Source organism: Carya illinoinensis, chromosome 2, assembly GCF_018687715.1.
Source record: "Carya illinoinensis cultivar Pawnee chromosome 2, C.illinoinensisPawnee_v1, whole genome shotgun sequence".
In the NCBI taxonomy this organism is placed as follows: domain Eukaryota; kingdom Viridiplantae; phylum Streptophyta; class Magnoliopsida; order Fagales; family Juglandaceae; genus Carya; species Carya illinoinensis.
This window is the reverse complement of record NC_056753.1, coordinates 23,003,170-23,027,775: the sequence shown is the minus strand read 5'-3', so window position 1 is coordinate 23,027,775 and position 24,606 is coordinate 23,003,170. Positions and strand designations below refer to the sequence as shown.

The following is a 24,606-nucleotide window of genomic DNA, read 5'->3' as shown; positions in this document are numbered from 1 at the left end:
CTATGTCTTTGAATCCACTTTCTTGTTAATCATAAAAAAATGCCACATATATAAAGATATTTTATAAAATAAATTTACAAATTAATATACTTTCATAGAATCTGTTAAATTTATTATATAATAAAAATAACTATATAATATAATGTATCGTAATAAACCAAATCAATATGTAAGTTTATTTTGTGAAATTTTTTTGTGGAAGTATTTTCCAATTTACCCTTGAGATAGTAAATGGTATCAAACCGTTGGATTGACACATATATGTTGGGCTACTCGTTGTGGTTCTCTTCGCCTCTTATCCAACTTCTTACAAATACAAACGCATCAATTAGAAGGAGATCTAATGAACGAAAAACTGATATTGGATTATATATTATGCGTTTACGTCTCTTCCACTTTAGTTCTAAAGTTCAAGAAAGATTTTAAAAAACAGAATCATTTTGAAACTGCAACTATATTCAGATACGTGGGTTTCGTCGTTAAAAAATAATTTTTTCATGAGATTCCATATTTATTATTTTTTTAAAAGATAACGCACAAAATTGGCACATTTTAAAACTGTAAACATTTCTTTATTCAGATAGGTCAACCAGTCTCACTACCAGAGCCAAATAAGAAAGCAGATGGCCGTGAGTTACAGAGGCAGTAAACCTCGGCTCGGCATGCATGTTGAAGTTCAATGAATTGGGAGCACCATTTGCTATCTATCCTCCAACAATAATGGCCGTTAAAAGGAGTTATGATGCTTTCATTGAAGCCTTACCACCCCTCGTACCACAAATTTGGTTTAGGATACTGCCGTTTTGGAAAAGGGAAAACTCTTTTTGAAAAAAAAAAATTTATAATAAATCCTACTCTTTTTTAAAAAGAGTATACGATACTTACACAACTCATAACTGTATTTAACATTATTTTAATTTTATTTAGGTTTATATACTGTTCATCTTTTTCATCATGTGTACAACTTTGGTGTACTACACAGAAAACAACAGCAGATTATCTCTCTGAAAACTCTCCTGCTTCAAAAGTAGATTGTTAAAGCGACAGAGCACTGTTGATTGGTCATTTTCTTCATTGATTAACCCCATTAATACATAACCTTGGTCCTTGGCATAGCAAAGCTTTGTCATGTCAATCGTACAATACTTTGTACATACACTTATTATAGATAGCATCACGTGATTTAAGTCTAGTGGAGATTTGGGAATAGAGATAAAAATTTTAAATTTGAGATAAAAATTTAAAATATTATTATTATTTTAAAATTTAAAATAATTGTATTGAGATTTGAAAAAATTAAATTATTTATTACATTTTGTGTAAAGATTTAAAAAAATTATAATAATAAGATAAAAATTTTAAATTTAAGATAAAAATTTTCTACAATGTTGTGGGTCCAAAGAGAAGCATCGAATTCATTCACATCATAGGATAGCATTTAATACCGATAAATAGCACGAGTGTTGCATTCTCTATCTATTGAGATAAATAAAAAAAAGTAGGTGACCGTCTTAAATGTAAGATACTACTGTATCCGAATATTAATTTGTGTGGATAATTTACATGATCAGATAAATGATATTTTCTATATTTCTTTTGAAAAATATAGATAAATTTAAAATTTATATATAAAAATTATCTTTTTAATGGTCATCGGTGAATTTCACTTTCATTTAAAGGGAGTATGCAAGACTTGCATATAGGAGTGGCATTTTGTGTTTTCAAATTATATTTGTATCGTATCAAGTCATAAATATTTGACTATATAAGTCAACCCGAACCGTAAGTTAAACATATTAAATTTTCAAACTCTAAGTCGACTCATTTGGATAACGAATCGTAACCTAATTAACATAAATTTACATAAGAGTTAAAATATATATTTATTAGTAATCACAATATCTTTTTAAAAAAAAATAAGACTACCTATTGACAAAAAATATTAATATTTTTCAAATTTTAATATGTGATAAAACCAATATTTCAAACTTTACAACAAATATGAACATAGGTCCATAATTACAATCCCAACAATAAAAATATAAGAATACTAAAAAATATTAATGTTACAACTCAACAATAATAAAATTGTCATTTTAAAGTAAAATATAAACGGGTTGATTTCAGGTTAAGCAGGTTGATCCGTTATTGACTCATTTATAAATTGTGTCTTAATGAATAGTCAACCCGTTTTGATCCAAACTCGTTAACGTCAAATTCAAATCTATTAATTTCAGATCATATTTATGTTGAATCAATGAATCATATCACATATTACAACCCCTACTTGCATACTGTAGGACCATATCTAGTATCATCTAGCATCATTCAATTTAGATTCGTGTTCGAATAACTAGCATTTAGGTTCGAATCAAAGTATTTTATTTTTTAAACCCCTTTCCATATTTATGAACATATTTTTTTAATAAAATTACTTCAATTTCATCATTGTTATCTATTTCTTTACAAAACACTTTTCTTAATATATTTCTTCGTTTATTATGGTACATCAACACCAAATAGAGGAAAGCAAGTGTATGATAACATAAAACAACTAAACAGGCACCATATGAAAAAGGATACTTGGATGTTGGAAAAATAAAAATAAAAAAGGAAACGAGACTGTTATAAAACTTGTGTTTTATAGTTACAATAAAAAAAGCCAAGATTTATATGGAAATTCACTGTTTAATAATCTATATATAAAAGACTTGTTCACAGAAAACAAAAGCACGTACTTCTTTCTTTTGTGACTTGAAAAAATAGAATGCTCAAGATTACATCAAAAGCAACATATGTATATAACAGCTATGATCACAAGACCAACATTATACCAACACAGATCCATCTATCAATATATACAACATCTTCCAGATCAGATTTATCACACGGATCAACAAGATAAACAAGAACAGATATATCAGGATATTACAGAAATCATATATGAACAAGAAAATAGAAGGAAGTAAGAAAGCAAGGAACGAACACACCGAGATACGTGGTTCGACCCTAATGGTCTACATCCACGGCAGGAATGGCCTCAGAGCTCTTTATTGATGAATCAAATCAATCACAGAGAAGCCTCAGTTCAAATACATCCAGAAACACTCAAATCTCACAAAGAAATCACACCGATTTCTTCCCTCAAGCACAAACCCTAGAAACCCTAGAATCGCCCCCTTTCCCTCTCTGCCTCTTATTCTCAGCCGATACACCAAATGAGCTTTGCCCTAGGGTTACAAGAGAACAAGATATATATATATATAGTGCATCAGGATTGTAACACGTGTATCGGATCCAATGGCTCAGCTCATATACTCGGATTAAAGGCACAAGCTCCTCACGTGCCTGTTGAAGGCAGATTTAAGCTTCACGGAGCCAGTTCGAGCCACGAGCCCTTCATGCACTTAAACACAAAACAAACCATTAGTAAATAAATAACCAGCAGATAAGAAAATGATTTGACATACATATTACAGAGACATATGCCAACTCTTGAAATCCTTGTCGATGGAAGCAGAATAAAGGGTCAAAAGGCTTTTACGAGTCATGGATTTTTAATTTTCAACAATTATAAAGTTTTTAAGGCACACTCAATTATTAGCATTTAGAATAGTAGAAATATTATCATTTCATTAATATTTTCGTGGGTATTTACCCATTAAAACTCTTATAATGAGTATTTTAAAATTTGGATTTAGATTTTTAGACTTCTTCTTCGAACTCTAGGGTCTAGAGCAAGCGAGAGATATGCACATAGACTGGACCTACAAAATTTATGACTACCTTGCTGAATCTCTTAAGTATCACTAAATGTTCAATAAATTTATGCCCTATTTTATATTTGTATTTCTCTCTTATTCTAGAAATTCTTGAAAATTTAAATCCAAGAGTTTTTAGAATATTTAAACACACAACTTTCAAATCACTAAACACCTTTCAACTCAAAATTTTTTTATACGTGACACCTATAATTTTTTTTAAATTCAATACTTCTTTACATGTGGAATCTATAACCTTTTTTAACTTTCTATAAATATATTTAAATTTATTTTAACATCTAAACATATCTTAGGTGGGCTCCACAAAACTCATTTTACTATTTTAATTCACTATTATTAATAAAAAAAAAATCAACTTATCTTAACATAGCCTAACATCCAAACAAAGATGAATGGTGTATCATTTGGTCTAAGTGGTGTATTACGGTAACAGAGTATCAAATAGATAGGTCAATTGAACATGAGTTAATGGGTTGACCGATTATTAACTTATACTTTGGATTGATTTAACAAAATGTCTCTTGGTAATATTTGTACCCATGATAATGGACGAACCAATATCGCCCTAGACGTTGCCCCCAAATTGAACAAAATTAGAATATGTGACATGTTGTAAAAAGTGATCAATTTTTACCAAATAATAATCACTCTTGCTTTCTCAATAATCCTATAAACCCGGGATTAAAAAAAAGAAAAAGGAGAGCTAGGAATACGAATTTCTTATTCCCTCTTCTTTTCTTAATCTTACATCCCAATTTCTTGAGAAAACAGAAACCATTTTTTTTCTCTTTATAATGTTTTTTTTACTGTTGTAACAGATGAAAATTAAATTATATTGTAAATAAAATATAAACGTAGAATTGAATTCGAAGAGACAAGATAAGCAAAAATAGGATCAATTTCCAATTCTTACAGAGCTACACTTGTTGGAAGTTGAAACACTCGAACCATTTTGTCCCAAAAGAACAGTTAGTGACAATACTAAAAGTAGCTACAGAACAATGAAAAATTCCACCTAAAATGACTGTGATTAATAGAAGAAGATACACTTGCAATAAGGTTAGGATCCCACATCCAGCTCCTAAAATTTCTACCATTCATTTTTCTCTTTTTTTTTTGAAGACCTAAGCATAAACAGAGTCAGAAGATAGAGCCATCAACAGCACAGCCGCTTGTTCCTCCTCCCCCAACTTCTTCCTCTGCATCAACACCTCTCTTCCCAAAGCCATCATCAGCCTCTGCTTCATATTATCCCCTATCTTATTACTTCGACAAAAACTTATTTTCTTGGGCTTTTTGTCCTCTTTGTTCAAACCCAGAGCAGCCCTTCTCTTCTTCCTGCTTCTGATCCCACACGCATTACACAGTGACTGCAAAATCAACATAGAACATACTCAGCTCACAGAATAAAAAATATCTGATCGAAACCCCAATATAAATCTGGGATTTTTTCGTAGATTAAGGTCGGTTTACCTTGGGACCTGCTGGGCCGCCTCGCCATAGAGGAGTCTTGGAGGTCCCGCAGTCGGCGCAGGTTTTTATGTGGCTTTCTTCGGATGAAACCCAGCCATTTGGGCTTTTGGTATTCACGACCTCGGACTCCGATCCCTGCACCAGAACACGAAATCAGGCTGATCAACGATTTTTCATGATCAAGATCACAGATCAAACAGCAAAAGAAGGCCGTGATCACTCACTTTATCGCTCAGATCTTCCATCTTTTCGCAATCTATTACAAAGATCCGAATCAAACCCAGTTACGATAGCAGAATAAGAATCTGAAAGTGGACGACTCCTTAAACCCCCTACGATACTCGGAGGAAACGAAGAACTATTCGGATCAAAACAAGAGATCAGAGACACCACTACATCAAATCAGAGCGAGAAAGCACCAAAAGAAATGACGCTTCTTCCTCAATATAAATGAGAGAGTGAGAGTGAGAGAGAGAAAGGGAAGGAGAATCTATTGGTTGTTGAATCGGAAAGTATGAGAATCTAAAAGAAACCGACATGCAGTGAGGGAATGCGAAGGACTGTGTACATGCGAGCTTGGGGAGAGAGAGAGAGGGGGGTAGAGAGAGAGAGAGAGAGAGAGGACCGACACACGCACCAGCCGCAGCAGATCAAGATTAAAAGACCACCTTATATAAATGGGACGTGAAACCCTAGCCCCCAGGGCATATAGCAAATAACATTATTGCCCCTACCCTCAACCCCGAAAAAAAAACCTGTTTTTTTTTTCTTTAATTTTTTTTATATCAAAAAGAAACACCCGCCAAAAATTGAATAAAAAAAAGGGTTACAGTGAAATGAAAGGAAAAAAAGGCGCCGAAGTAAAAGCCAAAGCCACGAGGAGTAGTTGTGGCTTAGTCAAAGTTTGGTCAAAATTTAATTAAAAAATTTTATTTTTATAAATTTAATTACTCACTTTTTAATAATATGTAATAAGAAATTTTTTAAATTTATTATTATTTTATTAAAATATTAATTATCTAATCTATTTTTTTTTTATATATGATCTTTTAAACTTTAAATTTTTAATTAAGAAAATTTCAATACAAAGCCAACCTAAAAAATGGAAGACAGTAGAGAAAAAGAAAAACTACAAAACCCACTCGGTTTAATCTTATGATTCAAAAAAATTAAAAAATATTCATTAATTTATTAAAATGTTAAAAAGAAATCATGTAATCAGAGGAATTTATTGTGACAATGAATATCAAGTAGCAAAAACTTATCAGAAAAAAGAATATGAGTCCTTGAAAAAATAATCGAAAAACTTTGAAAGGATGCAACAATAAAGATCGATGTTTTGTTTCTTCAAGTGTAGCGCATGGTGAAGATATAAGCAGAAAGATTATTTTATGGTCAAAATATTATTTGACTAGCAGTTTAGGCTGACTATATTTGACCAATACAAAAGAAATGACTAAAATTAAAATAAAATTATTGAGTAGCATATGATGCTTATAAGCAACTTGGTTATAATTTGACCAAAATTTGACTTTGGCTAGGCCACCACTAATACTCTATTAGTTTGTTTTAGCATTTTTATTTTTTCCTTTTTTAAAGATTCTCTTAATTTTTGTATTCAAATACTGTTTATACTTTATAATTTAAAGAAAAATAACATCAACCCAAAAATATGAGTTACAATACATACAAGAATAATTCTACATACAAGATACAATTTTGTATACCTCATAAATATTACACGAGAATAATTCTATATATATTTTTGTATCTCAAACATTATATGTGAGAGTGTAAATCTTATCATTAAATACGGTTGGGCTTAGGGGCTCCCTTCCTTCTCGAGAGAAGGTGAGGGTTTTTCTCTCTAAGTTTCTTCGTAAACTTAGAGTTTTCATCCCTCTTGGACTCGGTCTGTGGAGGTTTGGGCATGGAGTGTGAGTTGTCATCCTTGTGTGAGGGTCTGAAGTTGACAGAAGACGAGCAACAGGAGGTGGTGATCAGCAATGAAGAGGTTTTGTCTTCTGTCAATAAGAGTAAGCATTGTATCATGTTCTGCGTGATGTCGGATAGAGAGGTTAACAGAGGTGCAATCAAGAGTACACTGTTACGAGTGTGGCAAGTGGAAGGTAAGGCAATTATAAAGGATGTGGGGCGAAACAAGTTCTTACTTGAGTGCAAGAATGTGACAGATAAGAAGAGGATTATGAAGGGGCGTCCGTGGTCCTTTGATAAGAATCTTGTTTGCGTGCAAGATTGCGAAGGTTTCAATTTCATAAAGGAGATATTGTTTATTAAGGAACCTTTTTGGATTCAGTGTTATGACTTGCCTTTTGCAGGCATGAATCAAATCACTGGTTCAAACATAGGATCATCTGTGGGGGATGTTCTTCAAGTGGATACAGACAGCAGTGGGATCTGCTGGGGTCAGTTTTTAAGGATTAAAGTAATGGTAGATGTAACTAAACCTCTTGCGAGAGGACGATTCCTTACGATAGGTGACAAAAAGCATTGGATTTCTTTCAAATATGAAAGGCTTCCAAATTTTTGTTATTATTGTGGTAGGATTAATCACTCAGAAGGGCGTTTTGATAATTTGGATCATGGAAAAGTCTCTAGTACAGGCTTTGATCAGCAGTATGGTGCTTGGCTGAGGGCAAGCACAAGGAACTCAGTAACAATTCCAGTCAATGTTAGTGGTCTGTCATCTCCTAGTGGTTCATCGGAGAAGATCCGACGTGAAGATTCCGGTGGGTCTCACTGTCAGTTAGCTAATAATGGCAAGGCTTCCACCGAGGCAGAAATCAAGGCAAGAGATAAGGATCTGCATACACTTAAGGATGGTGAGAAAATTTCGGATGATGTATTTGGAAAGGATGATGGGGTATCCAGTTTATGGAAAGTGGATTCACGTAGACTTGAAACATTAGGAGCAATCTACGCAGAAGAGGAAAATGGGGGGGCTGTTTCATCCTTGAAGGAAATACTTTCCAAGTTAAAAGCTGTTGAAACTGGCCCTACAGCTTACTCCCAAAGATACAGTTCAGGATCCATGTGGAGAAGTCAGCAGTAACAAGTCGGGAAAGTTGGGAGGTAAAGGTGGGAGACAATTGAAAACCTGGAAAAAAAGAGCCCGTATAGGCCCATCTTGCTCTGGGCCTCAACTTGTCGAGGAAGAGTCTGGCATGCAGGTTACTAATGCCCACAAAAGGAAATTAGTTTCAGGGGATGAAGCTGCAGTAGTCAAGAAAGCTAAGCAGTCAGGAGTGCTGTAGTTGGAGGATGATAATGACATGGCAGAGGCTGCTTTGCAGCCCTGCCAACAGCCATGAAACTCTTAGCTTGGAACTGTAGAGGGCTTGGGAACCCTCGTACAGTTCGAGAGCTTCACCTTTTGGTGAAAGAAAAGGTCCCACAGGTTGTGTTCATTTCTGAGACTAAATGTAACCGAGAGAGAGTAGAGAAGATTAGGAACATATTGGGGTTAACTCACAGTTTTGTAGTTGAAAGTAGGGGGAAGAGTGGGGGCCTGGCTATGTTATGGAGTGAAAATACTAATGCCTCTTTGTTCTCATATTCAAGGCACCATATTTCCTTAGAGCTATCCTCTGAGGATGGAGCCAGTAAATGTCATGTAACATGTTTCTATGGGGATTCTGTAGTGGAGAAAAGGAGAGCTTGTTGGGATTTATTGAGAGTGTTGAGACCAGAAAGTAATTGTCCTTGGCTGTGCATGGGTGACTTTAATGAGCTGCTGTCAAATGAGGAAAAGTATGGGGCAGCTGATAGACCTTTTCTCCAAATGGAAAGGTTCCGAGAGGCTTTGGATGAATGTGAGCTTAGTGACTTGGGCTTTATTGGCTCAAGGTTCACGTGGAGTAATAAAAGGGAGGGGAGGGCTTTTATCAAGGAAAGACTAGATAGGGCTTTTGGGAATTTAAGTTGGTGTAATATGTTTGATACCTCCTCTGTCTATGTGTTACCTGTCATAGCCTCTGATCATGCACCACTTTTAGTTCATTGTTTTAATTCTCAGGAGGAACAGCAAGTTCACAAAAGAGTCAGTAGATATGAAGCTCTCTGGTCAAAGAAACAGGATTGTAAGGATATTATTAAGAGGACCTGGGTCTCATTAAGGGGCAGAAACAGTAGTTTGAAGAATGTACAACATGCACTTGTAAGTTCTATGGTTCAGTTGCAAACATGGGCAAAAAGAAATAGAGGTAATCAAAGGATTAGAGTCAAAGAGAAGACAGATTTGATCCAACAACTGCAACAACAGAATACAGGTGAGCTCAATGGCCAGATTAAAGCCCTTCAAGAGGAAGTGGAAGCCATTATGGAAGATGAGGAATTGAAGTGGAGACAGAGAGCTAAACAACAGTGGTACAAGGGGGAGATAGAAATTCCAAATTTTTTCATAAATGTGCATCTCAACGTAGGAAAGTTAATTTGATTAAAAGAGTCTTCGATGACAGGGGGAATTTGGCTACTACTCAAGTTGAAGTTGGTAAAACTTTCCAGTTATATTATGAAAATTTGTTTTCCTCTTCTAATCCTACTGGATGTGAGGAAGCCTTGCAGGTAGTGAATAATTTGATAACTCACGATATGAATCAGCAGTTGATGAAGAGATGCTCTATAGAGGAAGTGAGGGTTGCAGTGTTTGACATGAATCCACTTGGATCTCCTAGCCCGGATGGTTTTTCTGCAGGTTTCTATCAGGACAACTGGTAGATTGTTGGTGAGGAAGTGTCAGCTGCAGTGCAGGAAATTCTGGAAAATAGGAGAGGGATAGCTGAGCTTAATGAGACTTATATTGCTTTGATCCCTAAGAAGAAACATCCAACTCTAGTCTCGGAATACAGACCTATAAGTTTATGTAATGTCATATACAAGGTGGTTTCAAAGGTCCTTGCCAATAAATTGAAGCTTTTTCTACCTTCCATTATTTCCCCTTCTCAAAGTGCTTTTGTTCCTGGGAGATTGATTTCTAATAACATTATTGTAGCTTATGAAACAATGCATTCAATGAAACATAGAATGAGAGGTAAGATGGAAAGTTATATGGCTATGAAGTTGGACATGAGTAAGGCATATGACAGAATTGAATGGTCTTTCTTGGAAGCTGTCTTGATCAAGATGGGTTTTAGCAAGGAGTGGACTGATTTGGTTATGACATGCGTGAGCACAGTTAATTATTCCATTTTGATTAATGGCAGTCCACAACACAAGTTTTGTCCAAAGAGAGGTTTGAGACAAGGGGACCCATTGTCCCCTTATCTTTTCATCTTATGCTCGGAGGTACTTGGTCTTTTGTTGGATCAGGCTGAACAAAAGGGCCACATATCAGGTTTCCCTTTTGCTAGAGGGAGTTTATTGGTTAACCATCTCTTTTTTGCAGATGATAGTCTGCTTTTCTGCAAGGCCAATGCTTTGGAGTGGAGTAGGCTCTTTGGCATCCTTAAAGTGTATGAAAATGCTTCTGGTCAGAGGCTTAATATGGAAAAAACAGCAGTTTATTTTAGCTGTAATACAAGAGTTGAGGCTAAGGAGGTTATTCTAGCAGCAGCAGGCCTGGAGGAAGGCAAATCATATGAGAAGTACTTGGGGTTGCCAGCTTATGTGGGGAAACAGAAGTTAAATGCCTTCAAACCTGTCTTGGACAGCATAAGGGCACGGATGCAAAGTTGGTCTGTAAAGTTCTTATCTCACGCAGAAAAGGAGGTGCTGCTTAAGTCTGTTATACAGGCTATTCCTACTTATTGCATGAGTATTTCAAGCTTCCAAAAGCCATATTGAATGCCTTTTACTCTTTAATGCAGAATTTTTGGTGGGGTTTGAAAGGAGACAGATCAAAGGTTAGATGACTTTCCTGGAAGACTCTCGGATCATCCAAGGAAGAGGGAGGTCTTGGTTATAGAGATTTTGAGAACTTTAATGTTGCTCTCTTAGCTAAGCAAGGTTGGAGACTTCTCAAACAACCTAAGTCATTAGCAGCAAAAATTCTCAAAGCAAAGTACTTCTATAAATCAGATTTCATGCAGGCTAAACTGGGAAGTAATCCTTCTTTTCTATGGAGGAGTTTTACTGCAGGAAGGGAGGTCTTAAGGGAAGGGATGTTTTGGTGTATTGGAAATGGTCATTCAGTTAGGATATGGAAGGACAAATGGATTCCCAAGCCAACCTCTTTTAGAGTTCAATCTCATGCAAGGGTGTTGGATGAGAATTCGAAGGTGTGTAGTCTGATAGATCAGCAGAGTGGTGAGTGGAAAGAAGGATTGATTCGTGAAATTTTCAGTCCTGAGGAGTCTGAGATGATCTGCAGAATTCCAATCAGTATTACAAAAGTTGATGATAAATTGACATGGAGGTGTACTAAGGATGGTTCTTTCTCAGTAAAGAGTGCCTATCACTTGTTGGGTGCAATGGTGACTTACAATCAAGGGCAGTCTTCTTCTGCAGTTCCTCAAAAAAAGAGTTGGTCTTTGATTTGGAGGTTAGGCGTTCCTAATGCAATCAAGATGTTGATCTGGAGGGCCTGTCATGATTCATTGCCTACAAAGCTCAATTTATATAAGAAAAGGATAGTGGATTCGCCTTTATGTCCAATATGTCAATTGGAGGAGGAATTAGTCATGCATGCACTTTGGTCATGTGTTTCTGCCCAAGATGTCTGGAGCATGTGCTCCAGGAAGTTGCAAAAAGGTGTGGTGAGTGATAATGTTTTTAAGGAGCATTGGAGCCATATGATTTATGTTCTGGATAGCAAGGAGCAAGATGAATTTGCAGCCACAGTACACCAAATATGGAAGAGAAGGAACAGCTCTATTTTTGAAAACATATTCTGGGAGCCAGGGAAGGTAGTAGAGGCTGCAACTCGGGTTGTCTCTGAGTATAGTGAGGCTTGTAAAAAAGCTGTTCCAACTCAGGATCGAACAACTCTCAGTGTTCCTAGCTGGAGTGTACCTCCAGTGAATGTTTTTAAAGCCAACTGGGATGCTGCTGTTGATACAGTTTAGAGCAAAATTGGCATTGGTGTTGTGATAAGAAGTTGGGAGGGCAGAGTGGTGGCATCATTAAGATCACCAAAGGCTTTTTTTCCCGATCCCTATTTAGCAGAATCTTATGGTGCTCTTGAAAGCTATTCTCTTTAGTAAACAGTTGGAACTACATCAAGTGATCTTTGAGGGAGATTCTAAGCAAGTTGTCTCAACGCTCAATAACCTAAACCAGAATGAGTCTTCAGCTGGGATGATTTTGTCTGATGCTAAAGTTGTGCTAGGTTCCTTTGAAAAGTGGTATGTAGTTCAAGTTCCTCGAGTCTGTAACACTATGGCTCATGATTTAGCCAAGGGTGCTATTAAACTCTCGGTGGAGAGCATAACATTGGGGGAAATTCCCTCATGTATTCATCCAATTGGTTCATCAAGTTGAATAAAGTGGCATTGTTCCCTTCAAAAAAAAAAAAAATACGGTTGGGCTTATATAATTGTAGAAAATATATATTTTTAAATTATAGAGAATTTTAATCCAAAGTTAAGATTCAAATAGTGTCGATGCATTTACACATTCTCCATTTTTGTTTTTTGGTTTAATGTCTACTATCAAAAGTAGGGAAAATAAAAAATTTCCTATAAAATAAAGTCAAGGCTCGAAAAATTAGAATCGGGCAAGAATCGAGTAATGAATCAGAGTTTTATGATAATTTTCAATTGATTATTTTAATACAAATAAAAGGTATCAAAAATCATATATAATGCAATTTAAGCATTTAATATCCTGTATAAAATAGAATGAAATATAAATTAATTGATTAGTTTCAATAAAAATATGAAGTAAATCTAAATAGTTTCAATAAATATGTCATTTTTATATTTAACCTCAATTTTCGACATTTTTACCTCATATACGGAGAAAATAAAGATCATTAAATTATAAGAAAATGTCAAATGTAATATTTTATATACGGCTACAAATTTAATAAAAGTACTCATTTATCCCCTATTTTTTATTTAACTAAAGAAAATTAATAACTATATGTTTGATCTTTCAATTTTTCTCAAGTCTCATTGAACACAATGATAAAAAAGTTAATATATATTTAGTTCTATTACATTTTTGTACAATAATTTTTTTTAAAAAAAACTTAGTTGCTAGCCAACTTAAAAAATTGGATAGAATTGGTCTAAATTGGTTTAAATCGATTGATTGAATTGGTTTAGTGAATGATTAAAAAAATTCACTAAAATCAATTCGGTTTCCTTATCAATTCAATTTGAATCGACCTAAATCGAATCATTTTTTTGAATCTTGAACAAAGCTTCTGTTTTTTTTTTTTTTTTTTTTTTTTAAGGGAAACTATCATTATTCATTTATAAAAAAAACTTATATCCATGAGCAGATATATTATGGGATGTTCCTATATCAAATATGACATCGTAAACTAAAATAATACATTTAGAGTTCCACCATTACACTATTTCCTTTTATGACTAGTCTAGTTTTCATTACTGTTCATACTCTCTACAGATAAACATTCAGAAGACAGCTCAATCTCACATTTCATGGAAGGAGATGACTTAACCTCTATAAAAGAAGTCTAAAAGACGAACTATTTTTTTATTTTAATTAACAATAAAGAAACAAAAATGGAAAGTAGTAAGATAGATGAGGAAAAGAACGGATTATAATTTGGACTAATTCTATTAAACTTCAGAATTTGTGACGGCATGTGAATGTAACATATTTGTCTCTTTTTAACTACAAAGATCATATCTAAAAGATTTGATGATGGTGAGTCCGGTAATCTAGCATGTGTAGTGAGAAGAGCTATCAAAAGAGACAGTGCGTGAGGATCACTCACAGTTATTTTTGCAAAACCGTCACTTTCAATAGAATAATTTGTGGTTTCGGAGTTTGTTTATGTCGTGCATGTCTCTTAAGAGTTGTCGAAAAGTTAGAATCTATCTTTTTCGACATTGAATGAAGCAAAATAAAATTGAACCAAAAAAACTATCTAATATATGAAGTGGGTGGATGAAAGAAGAAGGGAAATGTGAGGGAGATGACTCTCTCCACCGACAAAAATAAAATCTGGAGCTCTGTCTTTTTGAGATTGAGAGAGAGAGAAGAAAAAAGGGGGGCGGGGGAATAATGACATAAAGGGGAGTCACATTAGCATTCTAAACTAATATATAATGGCAAAATCCTTTCAAGATTTGATTTTTTGTACTTGGTATCCTTAAACTCGTATGTCGTATGTCGTCCCATCTTGGCATAAATGATTTGTTTTGAATGTCTAAGAAGGGTCATTACAAAGACAATTTTAGTTTTGAATTCTAATTATGATTATCTCTAAAATAAAATGATTAGCATAAAGAGACATAAATAGCATTTTTCACAAATAAATGAGTGTAGTTTTTTCCCTCTTATTAAAGATAAATGAGAATGTTTGTAATAATGTTAAATTCTTAATGCGGGGCCTCACTCACTTTTACAAAACTTTTTATCTCATCTTATTTAATTATTATAATTTTCTTAAATTTTCACATAAAATAAAACAAACAATTCAACTTTTTCAAATCTTAAAATAAAAATAATATTAAAAATATATATATTCTAATAATATTTTATTCAACTTTCAACTTTTATATCAAATATTTCCATTCAATCTTTCAAAATAAACTAACCTAATTTGATAAAAGAGTTGTGCTACATCCATCCACACGTTACATCCACCGTGGATGTAGCGCGAGACTGTCCCGATAAATTAAAAAGTTTTTTTTGATTATTTTTTATATTCTTAAATATTAAAAAAATACTTCTTTAATCATTAAATGAAAAAATAATATATATATATATATAATATTTATCTAAACCACATATATTGTTAAAGAAAAAAATAAAAAAAATTATATATAATATATTATGTGGAGATGATGAATAAAATCTTTGTTGATAATTATCTGTTGAGCATTAGAGAAGCATTAAAAATGCACGTGCTTCTCACATTCTCAGTTTTAACTTATCAAGCTTTTAAATTTAATTTGAAAAAGTTTACTCAAACCTTTTTTTTTTTTTTTTTCTAATCAAAAGTTTACTCAAACTTAATTTGAAGCAAAACTATTATTTTTTATAATATCTATCTTTCATGAAAGATATACTTTTCACCCTTTTAAAGTTGCAATCTGTTTTGCAACTTCACCGTCAAATTATTAAAGGAAGAATTTCTTTTGATAATTTCACATCTTGTTAGATGTTACTGTTAAGGAGTATTCTTCGTCCATTTTAATGGTTATATCATAGAGAGAAGGTAAATTATAAGTTTTATTTTAAATTGAAAAACTATATGTAAATTTGGATAATTTAGTTATATATATATATTCTATAAGAAGAATTTTATATATAGTTACTTGTGCGTACTCCTTGTGCACTTTACTAATATAATTGCTGCGACACTTTTTTAATATAAAATAAATATTTTAGCCAATTACATCAATAAAATATATAAAATATACATAAAATAACTATATATAACATAACTCAATTATGTCTATGTACATAGAGGTGGTTTTGTGTGTGCGGTGTAAACAACAACTTTGACTTGGAAACCCTTTACAAACATATGGAATTTGTAGAGAATGTGTCCCATTACCGAATGTTACAGTTTTCTTGCAAAGTATCAAATAATGTCAGCGTTGTATGCTTACAATTGTTCCAATACTTAAGTCAGTAAGAAATAACGTATAATTATTCAAGTATATGATCAGAGATATCTTAGGGTTACCTGACATTTATATATATAAGCGCTGAGTTGAGTTGGATCAATACTATAGTTAGATCACGCTCACGTGGTACTTATCTCGCGTGATACTTATCTACTTAGATTATCTTTGAATAATAGGAGTAATGATCTTGACGCCCCCTTAATTATTATCCGTTCTGCTCCAAGGCGGGGGGATATTAAGCCTTGGTAGGCCTTTAACTCCTAATTTGGGCCACGTTACTGATATAATTCATTATTGGGTTGAGGTACTAAATAGACCCTCCAGAATTGAAATATAGAAAAGAGAGAGAGAGAGAGAGAGAGCAAATAAATCAAACTACAATGGGCATGTTATTCTAGTACTTGTGCCTAAATAAATATTATATTTGTAAGTTGGTTTGCAAGTGTGAACCTTCGTAAAATAATAGCAACCCACAAGCAGTGGCGGAGCTGAGAATTAAACCTTGAGGGAGCGAACTTATATTATAATAGTAATTTATATTTTATAATCTTAATATAACGAGAAACATTATAAAACATATATATAATTTAAAAAAAAAATATAAGAGTAAACCTTAGAAACGGTTCGGCTGTTTTCAGCTCAAGAGCAGCCCACCACTAACTAATTGACACCTAGGCATTCCACTACACCTATCGTATAGTTGCACTACATCTGATTAGAATCAGGCAATCCCTTCGCACCCCCCTCTCCAGCCTCCACCCCCTCTCTCTCACCCCCCTGGCTGGAACTCGCAACATCTTTCTCTGCCCGTTCGTCTTCATCTCCTCCCGCGACATAGAGGATCTCGCACGGCATCCACCTATCGGCTTCGTCTCCTCTCGTCGCACAAGAGCTCTCACATGGCACCTCCCTCTCGCCCCTTCATCATACGACAAATTCTTAACCCAAAGTGCAGAGTAACAAAGTGTGAAAAGGAAACAAAAATTGAGACTGGGATTAAATTTCTATAAACCCATCTAAAATGAAAAATCCTTTCACTCGTAAGCTGCCTGTGCAAAACCCCTTCCCCAGATTGCCGCTCCATGAATTGCCGCACTGTGAGAAACGTTCATCCGTCGCTGCCACCTGTATAGCTCAACTCAACTAGCTTCTCTCTTTTTCTGTTGATCATTTTTTCATACGTGGAATTTGGTGTTCATATGAGTACAAACATGGGTTAAGTTACATAATTTTAAGAGCATTTTAAACTCAGACTTTTGTCAAACCGTTAGGGGGCTTAATCTTGATATCTATTTCTCTTATCTAGATCTATTAATCTGCATATTTATAGTGGCTAATTAGAACCTGATTTTGAAAGGAGCGAGATAAACTAGTAAATAAACGATTATTGGAGGAAGAGGCAGAGATTTACAAATCTCATTTACAGATTTACAGAAACTAGTAATTGCTTACAAATTTGAAGATTTACAGGTTTACAAATTTGCAGATCACACCCTTCTGCTTGTTTTCTATTTTTTTTTTCCCGTGCGATCGATTGTTCTATGGCTCTTGGGCGTTGGATTGAGACGGTGGTAGTTGAAGATTTTGCAGTGAGGAAGATGAAGAGTGAAGTGATGAACTGCTTTGGGTGAAAAGTGAGCTGTTTTTCTTAGAAACGTTCTAGTGTGGTGGAGTCTATTTCTTTTATTGTGAAATTTCTGATGTGGCGTGTTGTGAATGGAGGGTTGCTTTTCTCCTTTTGTCAACCCGACCGCTACTAAGTGGCTCTGAAAATATAAATATGTTCATCAACTTGAAGATGTTTAAAGATCTTTATGGCAGTAAAGTTATATGTAGTCTTAAAATGTATACGTTTTGTACATTTTTTTTAAAAGGAAGAGTGAGACTCAATTAAAAAATAAATTTTTATATATATAAGTCTTATATTTATTTATTTATTTAAAAAGAGGGAAGAAACCATGCATAATAAGTTTGACCTTTAGAGATTTTGTGGGTCAAACTTTTGAGTTAAAAAGATATAGGTTTTATTAAACTTAAAAGACTAAACTTTTGAGCTGTTAAAGGAGCAATTTATGATCAGGGATACACAGATAATGACCCTTTCATTTATAACCACAAGGTCATTGGGTGCATCAAAACTACCGTAGAAGATGGTCAAAAAAAGGTGGCGTTGTCTTCAAAGTTGTGCATATTGGAGATCTTACTCGAGTTCAAATCTAAACTCACACTTCGACTTTAGCAAGTTTCGATTTGTCTCCGACCCTCGCTCGTTAGAGTGGAGTCGGATTTGGAATTTTTTTTTTAATTTATTTTTAGTGATCTATTTAAAAAAATAAAAATTTGTTGGCTTTTAAATTTATATTTTTTTAAAAAATTAAAAACTAACACTAAATCATTTACTGTTAATTTATATTTATACTAATTATCTATCTAATTACTTATACTATAGTAAGATCAGTTATATATTGTAGTAAATATAGAATAAAATTAATGGGATTCTTTATTTTAGGAATAATTATGGTTGAAACGAAGTATAGGATCTAACAAGATAATTGTGTGCTGAGGAGAAATGACCTTGCAAGCAAATCCACATGAATTCTTGTGGCAATGGATAAACCAAGTAGCTCCATTTAAACCACGCCTAGAAGATGAGGTTCTACTATTTGATCATCCAATCCAATTGATTTGTTTAAGATAACATATATAAAATATGTTAGTATGTATAAGTTTTAAGTAAGTTTTTTTTTTTAAAAAAAAAAAAAGTAAACTACACAATAAATAAATATATAAAAATCAATTTTCCTTGATGAGATCATATTTTTATAAAAAATTTATATGAAATTTATACCTAAGATTACTAAGACGAAATTTTAATGTATTTATATGGTGCACACTCTGGAAAAAATGAAAGAAAAGAACAATAAAGAAAGACCTAGATATTGTTGCAGACGTCAGACCAGGTAGAGAGAAAAGAGACAAATATTTGACAGATATTAGGTGATAAAAGAAAGACAAGGAAAGTTCATGAGAGTCTGAGACCACTTGGTATGCCTTAGAGAACAGACATGCATAGGGGGCCACATGCAACACATTTATCAAAGCCTTTGGATTTTTACCCTTTTTTAATGTTACCATTTAATTGGCAGGAAGAAATTAAGTAAAAGCATCATCATCATGATCTACAGCTGGCATTAACTCTCGATTTCATTTTTTCTCCTCTACACCATTCCCCCCTCTAATGAAATCTTGAAAACCAAGATCAACTATTTATTAAGGGATATTATCGTGGCAATAAATTAATGGTGAAGAGGTTAAACTTTATAATTGTGGCTACAGTTTTGATAAAGGTATTTTTCTTTTTCTTTGTATCCTTCCATCATCCTCATTATAGTTTATTTTTCGTGAAAACTCGAGTAGCTAAAGTTTGGACAGCTTTTAGTTGATAGTATTTAGTGAAGGAAGATGGAGGAAAAAAGGGAAGATCTTATCTTGGATGCTTAAGGTCAACATGGAAATGGTACATGCATGAAAAAATTGCAGAGGGTTACGGATCAACTTCACTAGTTTTGTAAAAGGCTTGTAGAGGTCAACCATGCCGATGCAAGAAAAGCAAGGATACATGCATGAACTGTGGCCATCTTATCTTGCTTCACGTCAAGGGCCAAATAATTAAGGAATACAAGAGGACCCATGCAACTTTCTCCCGTTCGTCTCAATCGTTTTCTCGGTGAAGCCAGTCACTCTAGTTTCCTACATGCAGCTCCAAGGAGGGAATTAGAGCAATCTGCTTGATCTCCTATTTTTATATGCATTTGGTTTCACTTTCTTCTCTCCTGTGAGCTTCCTTTGTATCGGTGCTTTTGGTATGGAGTGTTGAGGACGTGTTTTGTACGCCTGCAGTTAGCCCGGCCTAATCTTGCAACCAGAAATGAGAATGGCTCAGGGTTGTGGGGTATACCTCCAATGTCCAAGTCAGTGATGATTGATTGAATATCACGTGCTTTCGTATGTAATTTTTCGAGAGAGGTTGATGTGTACGTAACTCGGTGGGTATTTGTATTAGTATATTGCCTCCATTTGGTAAGGCCCGTCTTTCGGCTTGACCTCTTACCCTCGCTCCCATGATATAAGCCATCGGGGCCCTAATCTGCCCGCGTGGGGCTAGTATCTCGCTAGGAGTCATTAACTTCCCACGTTATCCGCTCTTTCATTAATTTTATATTTTCTTTAGAGGCTTAAGTCTGCAACCACGGGTTTGGTGGTCCTGCTAGTCTTGTCTCGGGATGACTTGTCCATTACATTTCTAGCCTTCATGACCGTGAGGCCCATTGGCCTCATAGAACGATTATCCTTAATCAAACTAGGTTCCTTTTTAAGGGGAATATTGGGCCTAGTAGTTGCCATGCAAATTCCCGTTGCACACGTGTGATTGAGAGTTTTATACGTTCCCTTTCTCTCTCTTTTCCTTCCACTTAATTCCTTTTTTTTTTTTTTTTAACGCATGTCCTCTTGGCAGGCTTTGACACTTTTCCTACCCTTTCATGATTTGTTTCCTCACGTAGAGCAACGCTCATCAATCCATTTTCTTCACGTCCCTTCATGCAGTGCATTTTGCGGGATTTGCATGATTCGTCTTCGCTGTGGGTGACCCCTGTCGTTTCCCCCTTGGTACAGGCCATCGTTTTCCTAACCGCAGTCGTCTTCCTTTAAATCTTCGTTCTCCTCCCCTATGCACTAGTTTTCTTTCTTCTTTTGCACCCATTGCGTTCACCCTTCCCTTTACTCGGACCTTCTTACCCTCCTTGTCACTGTGGTCCCTTGCAGCAATTCTTGCTTTTGATTCTCGATCTTCCTTTTCCCACAGGTCTCCGGATAGGTCTTGTGACGGTGGCTCCTCTTGACCAGATAGATTTGAGGAGAATTATTGGTTTGCCACTACCACTAGGGTGGATTTGGATTCGGTGAGGGATTTGTATGGGATCCCCGATTTTGTTGACATGATTTTGCTTGTACTTGCTGCAGTGTCGTCGATTTTGAGGGATGGGGCTCTGCATAAGTATGTTTTTGATGGGGCGAAGGCTCCCTTTTTGTCGCCCCGTTCGCAACATTCTAGATTTTCTAAGGCTCCAACCCAACTCCTTCCCAATGCTTGGAGACTCTCGTTGTCATGCTACGTGCTTTGGAGCCCGTAGGCGAGGATCATCCAGACCACACGGGTCGCGAATCTTTTTACACCCATGCCGTCGAGCGACATGACTGGAATCAGTGCAGTTTTTGTTCTTCGACGGGTTACCACACTTGGTAGTCTCGTTATTCTCATGTTAACGACTGGTACAGGAATCGTTCCCACGTTATTCCCACGTTAAGGACTGGTACAAGAATCAATTTTTCTCATATTCCCACGTTAGGGATGGGAATCAGTACAGTTTTTGAGTGGTGCACTTGGAGTATCGTTATTCCCACATTAAGGATTGGTACAGGAAGTTGTTCTTCGTATCCGACATTGGATGGGAGTTTCCTGTGAATGAAGCCAGTTGCCAAGAATTCTTAGTTAGGGCTCTGTGGAGTTGGATTCCAGACTGCCGTGACTTCAACATGACCCTTTCCAGGAGGGAGATAGACCATTTGGACCTCATCTACTTCTTGTTTGGTCCGATGTGCTTCTTACCAGAGAAAACATAGATCGTTTCTTGGTCTCTTTGGACCGATCACAGTTCGTCGCCTGCCAATCCATTGGTTCGTGGGAGCCAAACGCACCCCGTGGGAAAAAGAGGCCTCCCTCCGTCCCTTTGGGGCGAAAGGGAAAAAAAAGCCTCACACTGAGCGTCTCAGTGCTCATGACACCGATGGGGCTCGCGGCAGGCCACGCTTCGGCAGTAGGACCGCTAGCTCTAAGGGTAGCTCCAAGCAACTACGGTCGCGCGTGTCATCCCAACTTAGAGACCGTCCGGCTGAGATTCTTAACCAGGGGGAGGATGACATTGGCTTGGTATTGGACGTCGAGTTTTTCAAGATCATCCCATATGATTTCTAGAGAGACCGTGGCCGAAGCATTGTTTGAGAAATTTGGGATGCCCTCTTTGGCATCAAGTGAATCCATGTTAGTAAGGGAAGCCGGCGAGGAGGCACATACCCTTACCATTCGCAATTCCATATCCGGGGACATTGAGGCTATGGTCACCTCTTCCTCGGTTCCATCTACAATTCCAGAGGGGAAATTTCAAATATGCCATTTTGGCTTCGGGCCTAGGGGCTGCCATTCAAACATCAAGGCCAGTTTATTGTGGGGGGTTTAGGGGAGGGGGGGGTGGGGGGGTTGTCGGAGTTTCTATACCGTCCTTTACCTTTAGCGTCTCGTCACTTGGTGGGAAATTTTTTTTGCCCCTTCCATCCGGAGGGGTTCCCCCAACTCCGCCCTCTGTGAGGCCAAGTAGGACAACAGCGTGTGTGTGGACAGTTGGCTCATGTCTATGGTGGGTGTGGTTCTCGTATTTTCTCTTCCCGCTGCTTCTCCGCCGGCTCATCCTGGACGGGTGAGTGATTCTTTGCCCAATTTTGTTGGCGACGAATCTACGGGATCACTAACTCCTTCCTAACCAAGGCTTTCAGCATCTACCTCACTAGCTGATGACTCTGTGAATCCTTCCATCGCCAAATAATGCCTGAACTCGAACGTTTTCTTTCCCTGGTAAGCTTCTTTATTTTCATAGTGTGTTCTCCTTTTACGTCGTTATCTAATCATCTCTGTATATCGTTGGGGTTACATTCGCTAGCCGGCTGGGTCGTTTGTCGTCATTCCCACTTGGAGGAGTGTGTTCGTTCTTCCCATTCCTTTATGGAGAGGGCTAGCCAAGCTGTATCCGAGGTAGTGGTGGAGAGGAAAATGGAAGATAGCCTACTCGCAATTGGGTTCTCATTGTCGCGTTCAAGAGATTGAGATAATCGCACTGCGGAACTATATTTTTGACCTCTAGAGATGGAGAAACTCCAAGATCGTGAGCGGCAGCGTACCTACAAAGCAAATCTTTTGGGGGAAGAGCGGGATGCTGAGCAAAGTTTTGAGTTTGGTTTCAATGACTGACGTTGGATCGAGATATTGAAACCAAATATTTCAGTATTAATATATTTAATTGTACCGTTTTAAGATAGAGATTATATATATGAATATGAGTTTTGTTAAGTATAAGTAAAATTACGTATTAATCTGTATATCAATACTGATTTTTTCATATTTAAAATTTAAATTAGTATTGTTTTCAATAAAATCTACTTTTTAACCAATTATATTAGATTGATGCACTAATATGTATATAATTATACTTACAAATATATTTTTCCTATGAATATATTTTATATATAAATTATATTCTAAAACAATATCAATACAAATCTTAAAAATATTTATAAGAAACTCAATAATATTTTTCAATACAAGTCTCAAAAAACACATATATTTGTAAAACTCAATAACTTGTAAGTTCTAAATCTAACCGTTAAAAAAAAAATCACTTATCTTCGTCAATAATTAGGTAAACAAAGCCAATCACTCTGAAGATAAAATAAGTCCCAGTTGATTACGACTAGCCTTTATTTTTTGGTTATGAAAAAAGCTTGGAAATACTATATTTATATCAGCTTTCATTTCTCTAGTCTTCCATATTAAATGGCAAGTCTTCAGCTTTCAAAGCAAGGACGCGAAGGTTAAGTTCTTTGAAAAATCAAAGTAAGAGTCTAAGTTCTTGATTTTAGAGTAAATCCAAAATCAGTGTCTTTCCACTAAATGTGAACAGAATGCATGTCCAACAATTGGTATAATGCCAAGTCTCTTAAATTGTTATTACAACTTAATTAGTCAGCTGTGTAATAATTATATAATACAACGTTGGGTCCAAAACTCCATAACAGTACTCTAACAAACTTGTCTTGACTCTTGTTCCAAAGCCTGAAAGAAATATGAATGCATGATAAAATAATTGAAACACCTATAGCTGTGACAGCTCCATTTAGCAAGCGTACGTGCATGTGAGCTTCAGGGGTACCCGGTGGTGACAAAAAACGAGCATGTGAACTAAAACAAGAAGGGGAGAGCGCCAGTGCCACCCTCTGTACAGATGCTATAATACTCCGGATATACTGTCGTGCCATGGCTGCTACATTGTCTCGAAAGTGGACTTCAATTGCGAACTGAAATGCTATTGTCATCACAGATTTGGTGCTCCCATGTTGACCATAATTTTCACCAGATGCTTTCCTTCTAGTGGGTCCAACTTCAAGAGCAGAGCTGTAGAAACAGAGTGTGCGGTTTGTGGAGATAGACGAAGAGAAAAAAGTAATTAGGGATTTGAAATTTTGATTCGCAAGGGAAGTGCACGATATTACTACTTTGTCCCTCCGTTTTCAAGTGATATACAAAAATTCCATTCAGCTAAATTTTGGACAAAAATTACCAATTCGACTGAAATATCGAAATTTGGTCGAAATGGACTAAAACTAGTTTGAACGACCGGAATTTGACCCGAGAAGGAACTGTAACCTACGCCATACTAGTTACCATTCCAGCATGGAAAATTCTAGCTGAAATGGAATGGAACTGAAGTTAAAACCTTGATTCTGAGTGACTC

The 24,606-nt window shown here is 35.7% G+C and overlaps 3 protein-coding genes across 3 annotated transcripts; 2 read left to right on the top strand and 1 right to left on the bottom strand.

The window, feature by feature from the left end:
• Positions 1-4,662: 4,662 nt before the first annotated feature.
• On the bottom strand, positions 4,663-5,912 carry LOC122300383 (GATA transcription factor 15-like). The gene is made up of 3 exons (XM_043110990.1): positions 5,480-5,912; positions 5,256-5,390; positions 4,663-5,152 (listed from the first exon to the last, which is right to left on the bottom strand). Exons 1-3 carry the CDS (start codon positions 5,498-5,500, stop codon positions 4,907-4,909), a joined length of 402 nt encoding a protein of 133 aa, XP_042966924.1. The 5' UTR covers positions 5,501-5,912; the 3' UTR covers positions 4,663-4,906.
• Positions 5,913-7,185: 1,273 nt separating this feature from the next.
• Positions 7,186-8,328, top strand: LOC122301800. The gene has a single exon (XM_043113176.1). It carries the CDS (start codon positions 7,186-7,188, stop codon positions 8,326-8,328), a length of 1,143 nt encoding a protein of 380 aa, XP_042969110.1.
• Positions 8,329-8,583: 255 nt separating this feature from the next.
• On the top strand, positions 8,584-12,277 carry LOC122301799. Its single transcript, XM_043113175.1, has 5 exons — positions 8,584-9,641; positions 9,734-9,839; positions 9,993-11,028; positions 11,081-11,116; positions 11,211-12,277. The coding sequence occupies exons 1-5, from the start codon at positions 8,584-8,586 to the stop codon at positions 12,275-12,277; spliced, it is 3,303 nt and encodes a 1,100-aa protein (XP_042969109.1).
• Positions 12,278-24,606: the final 12,329 nt, after the last annotated feature.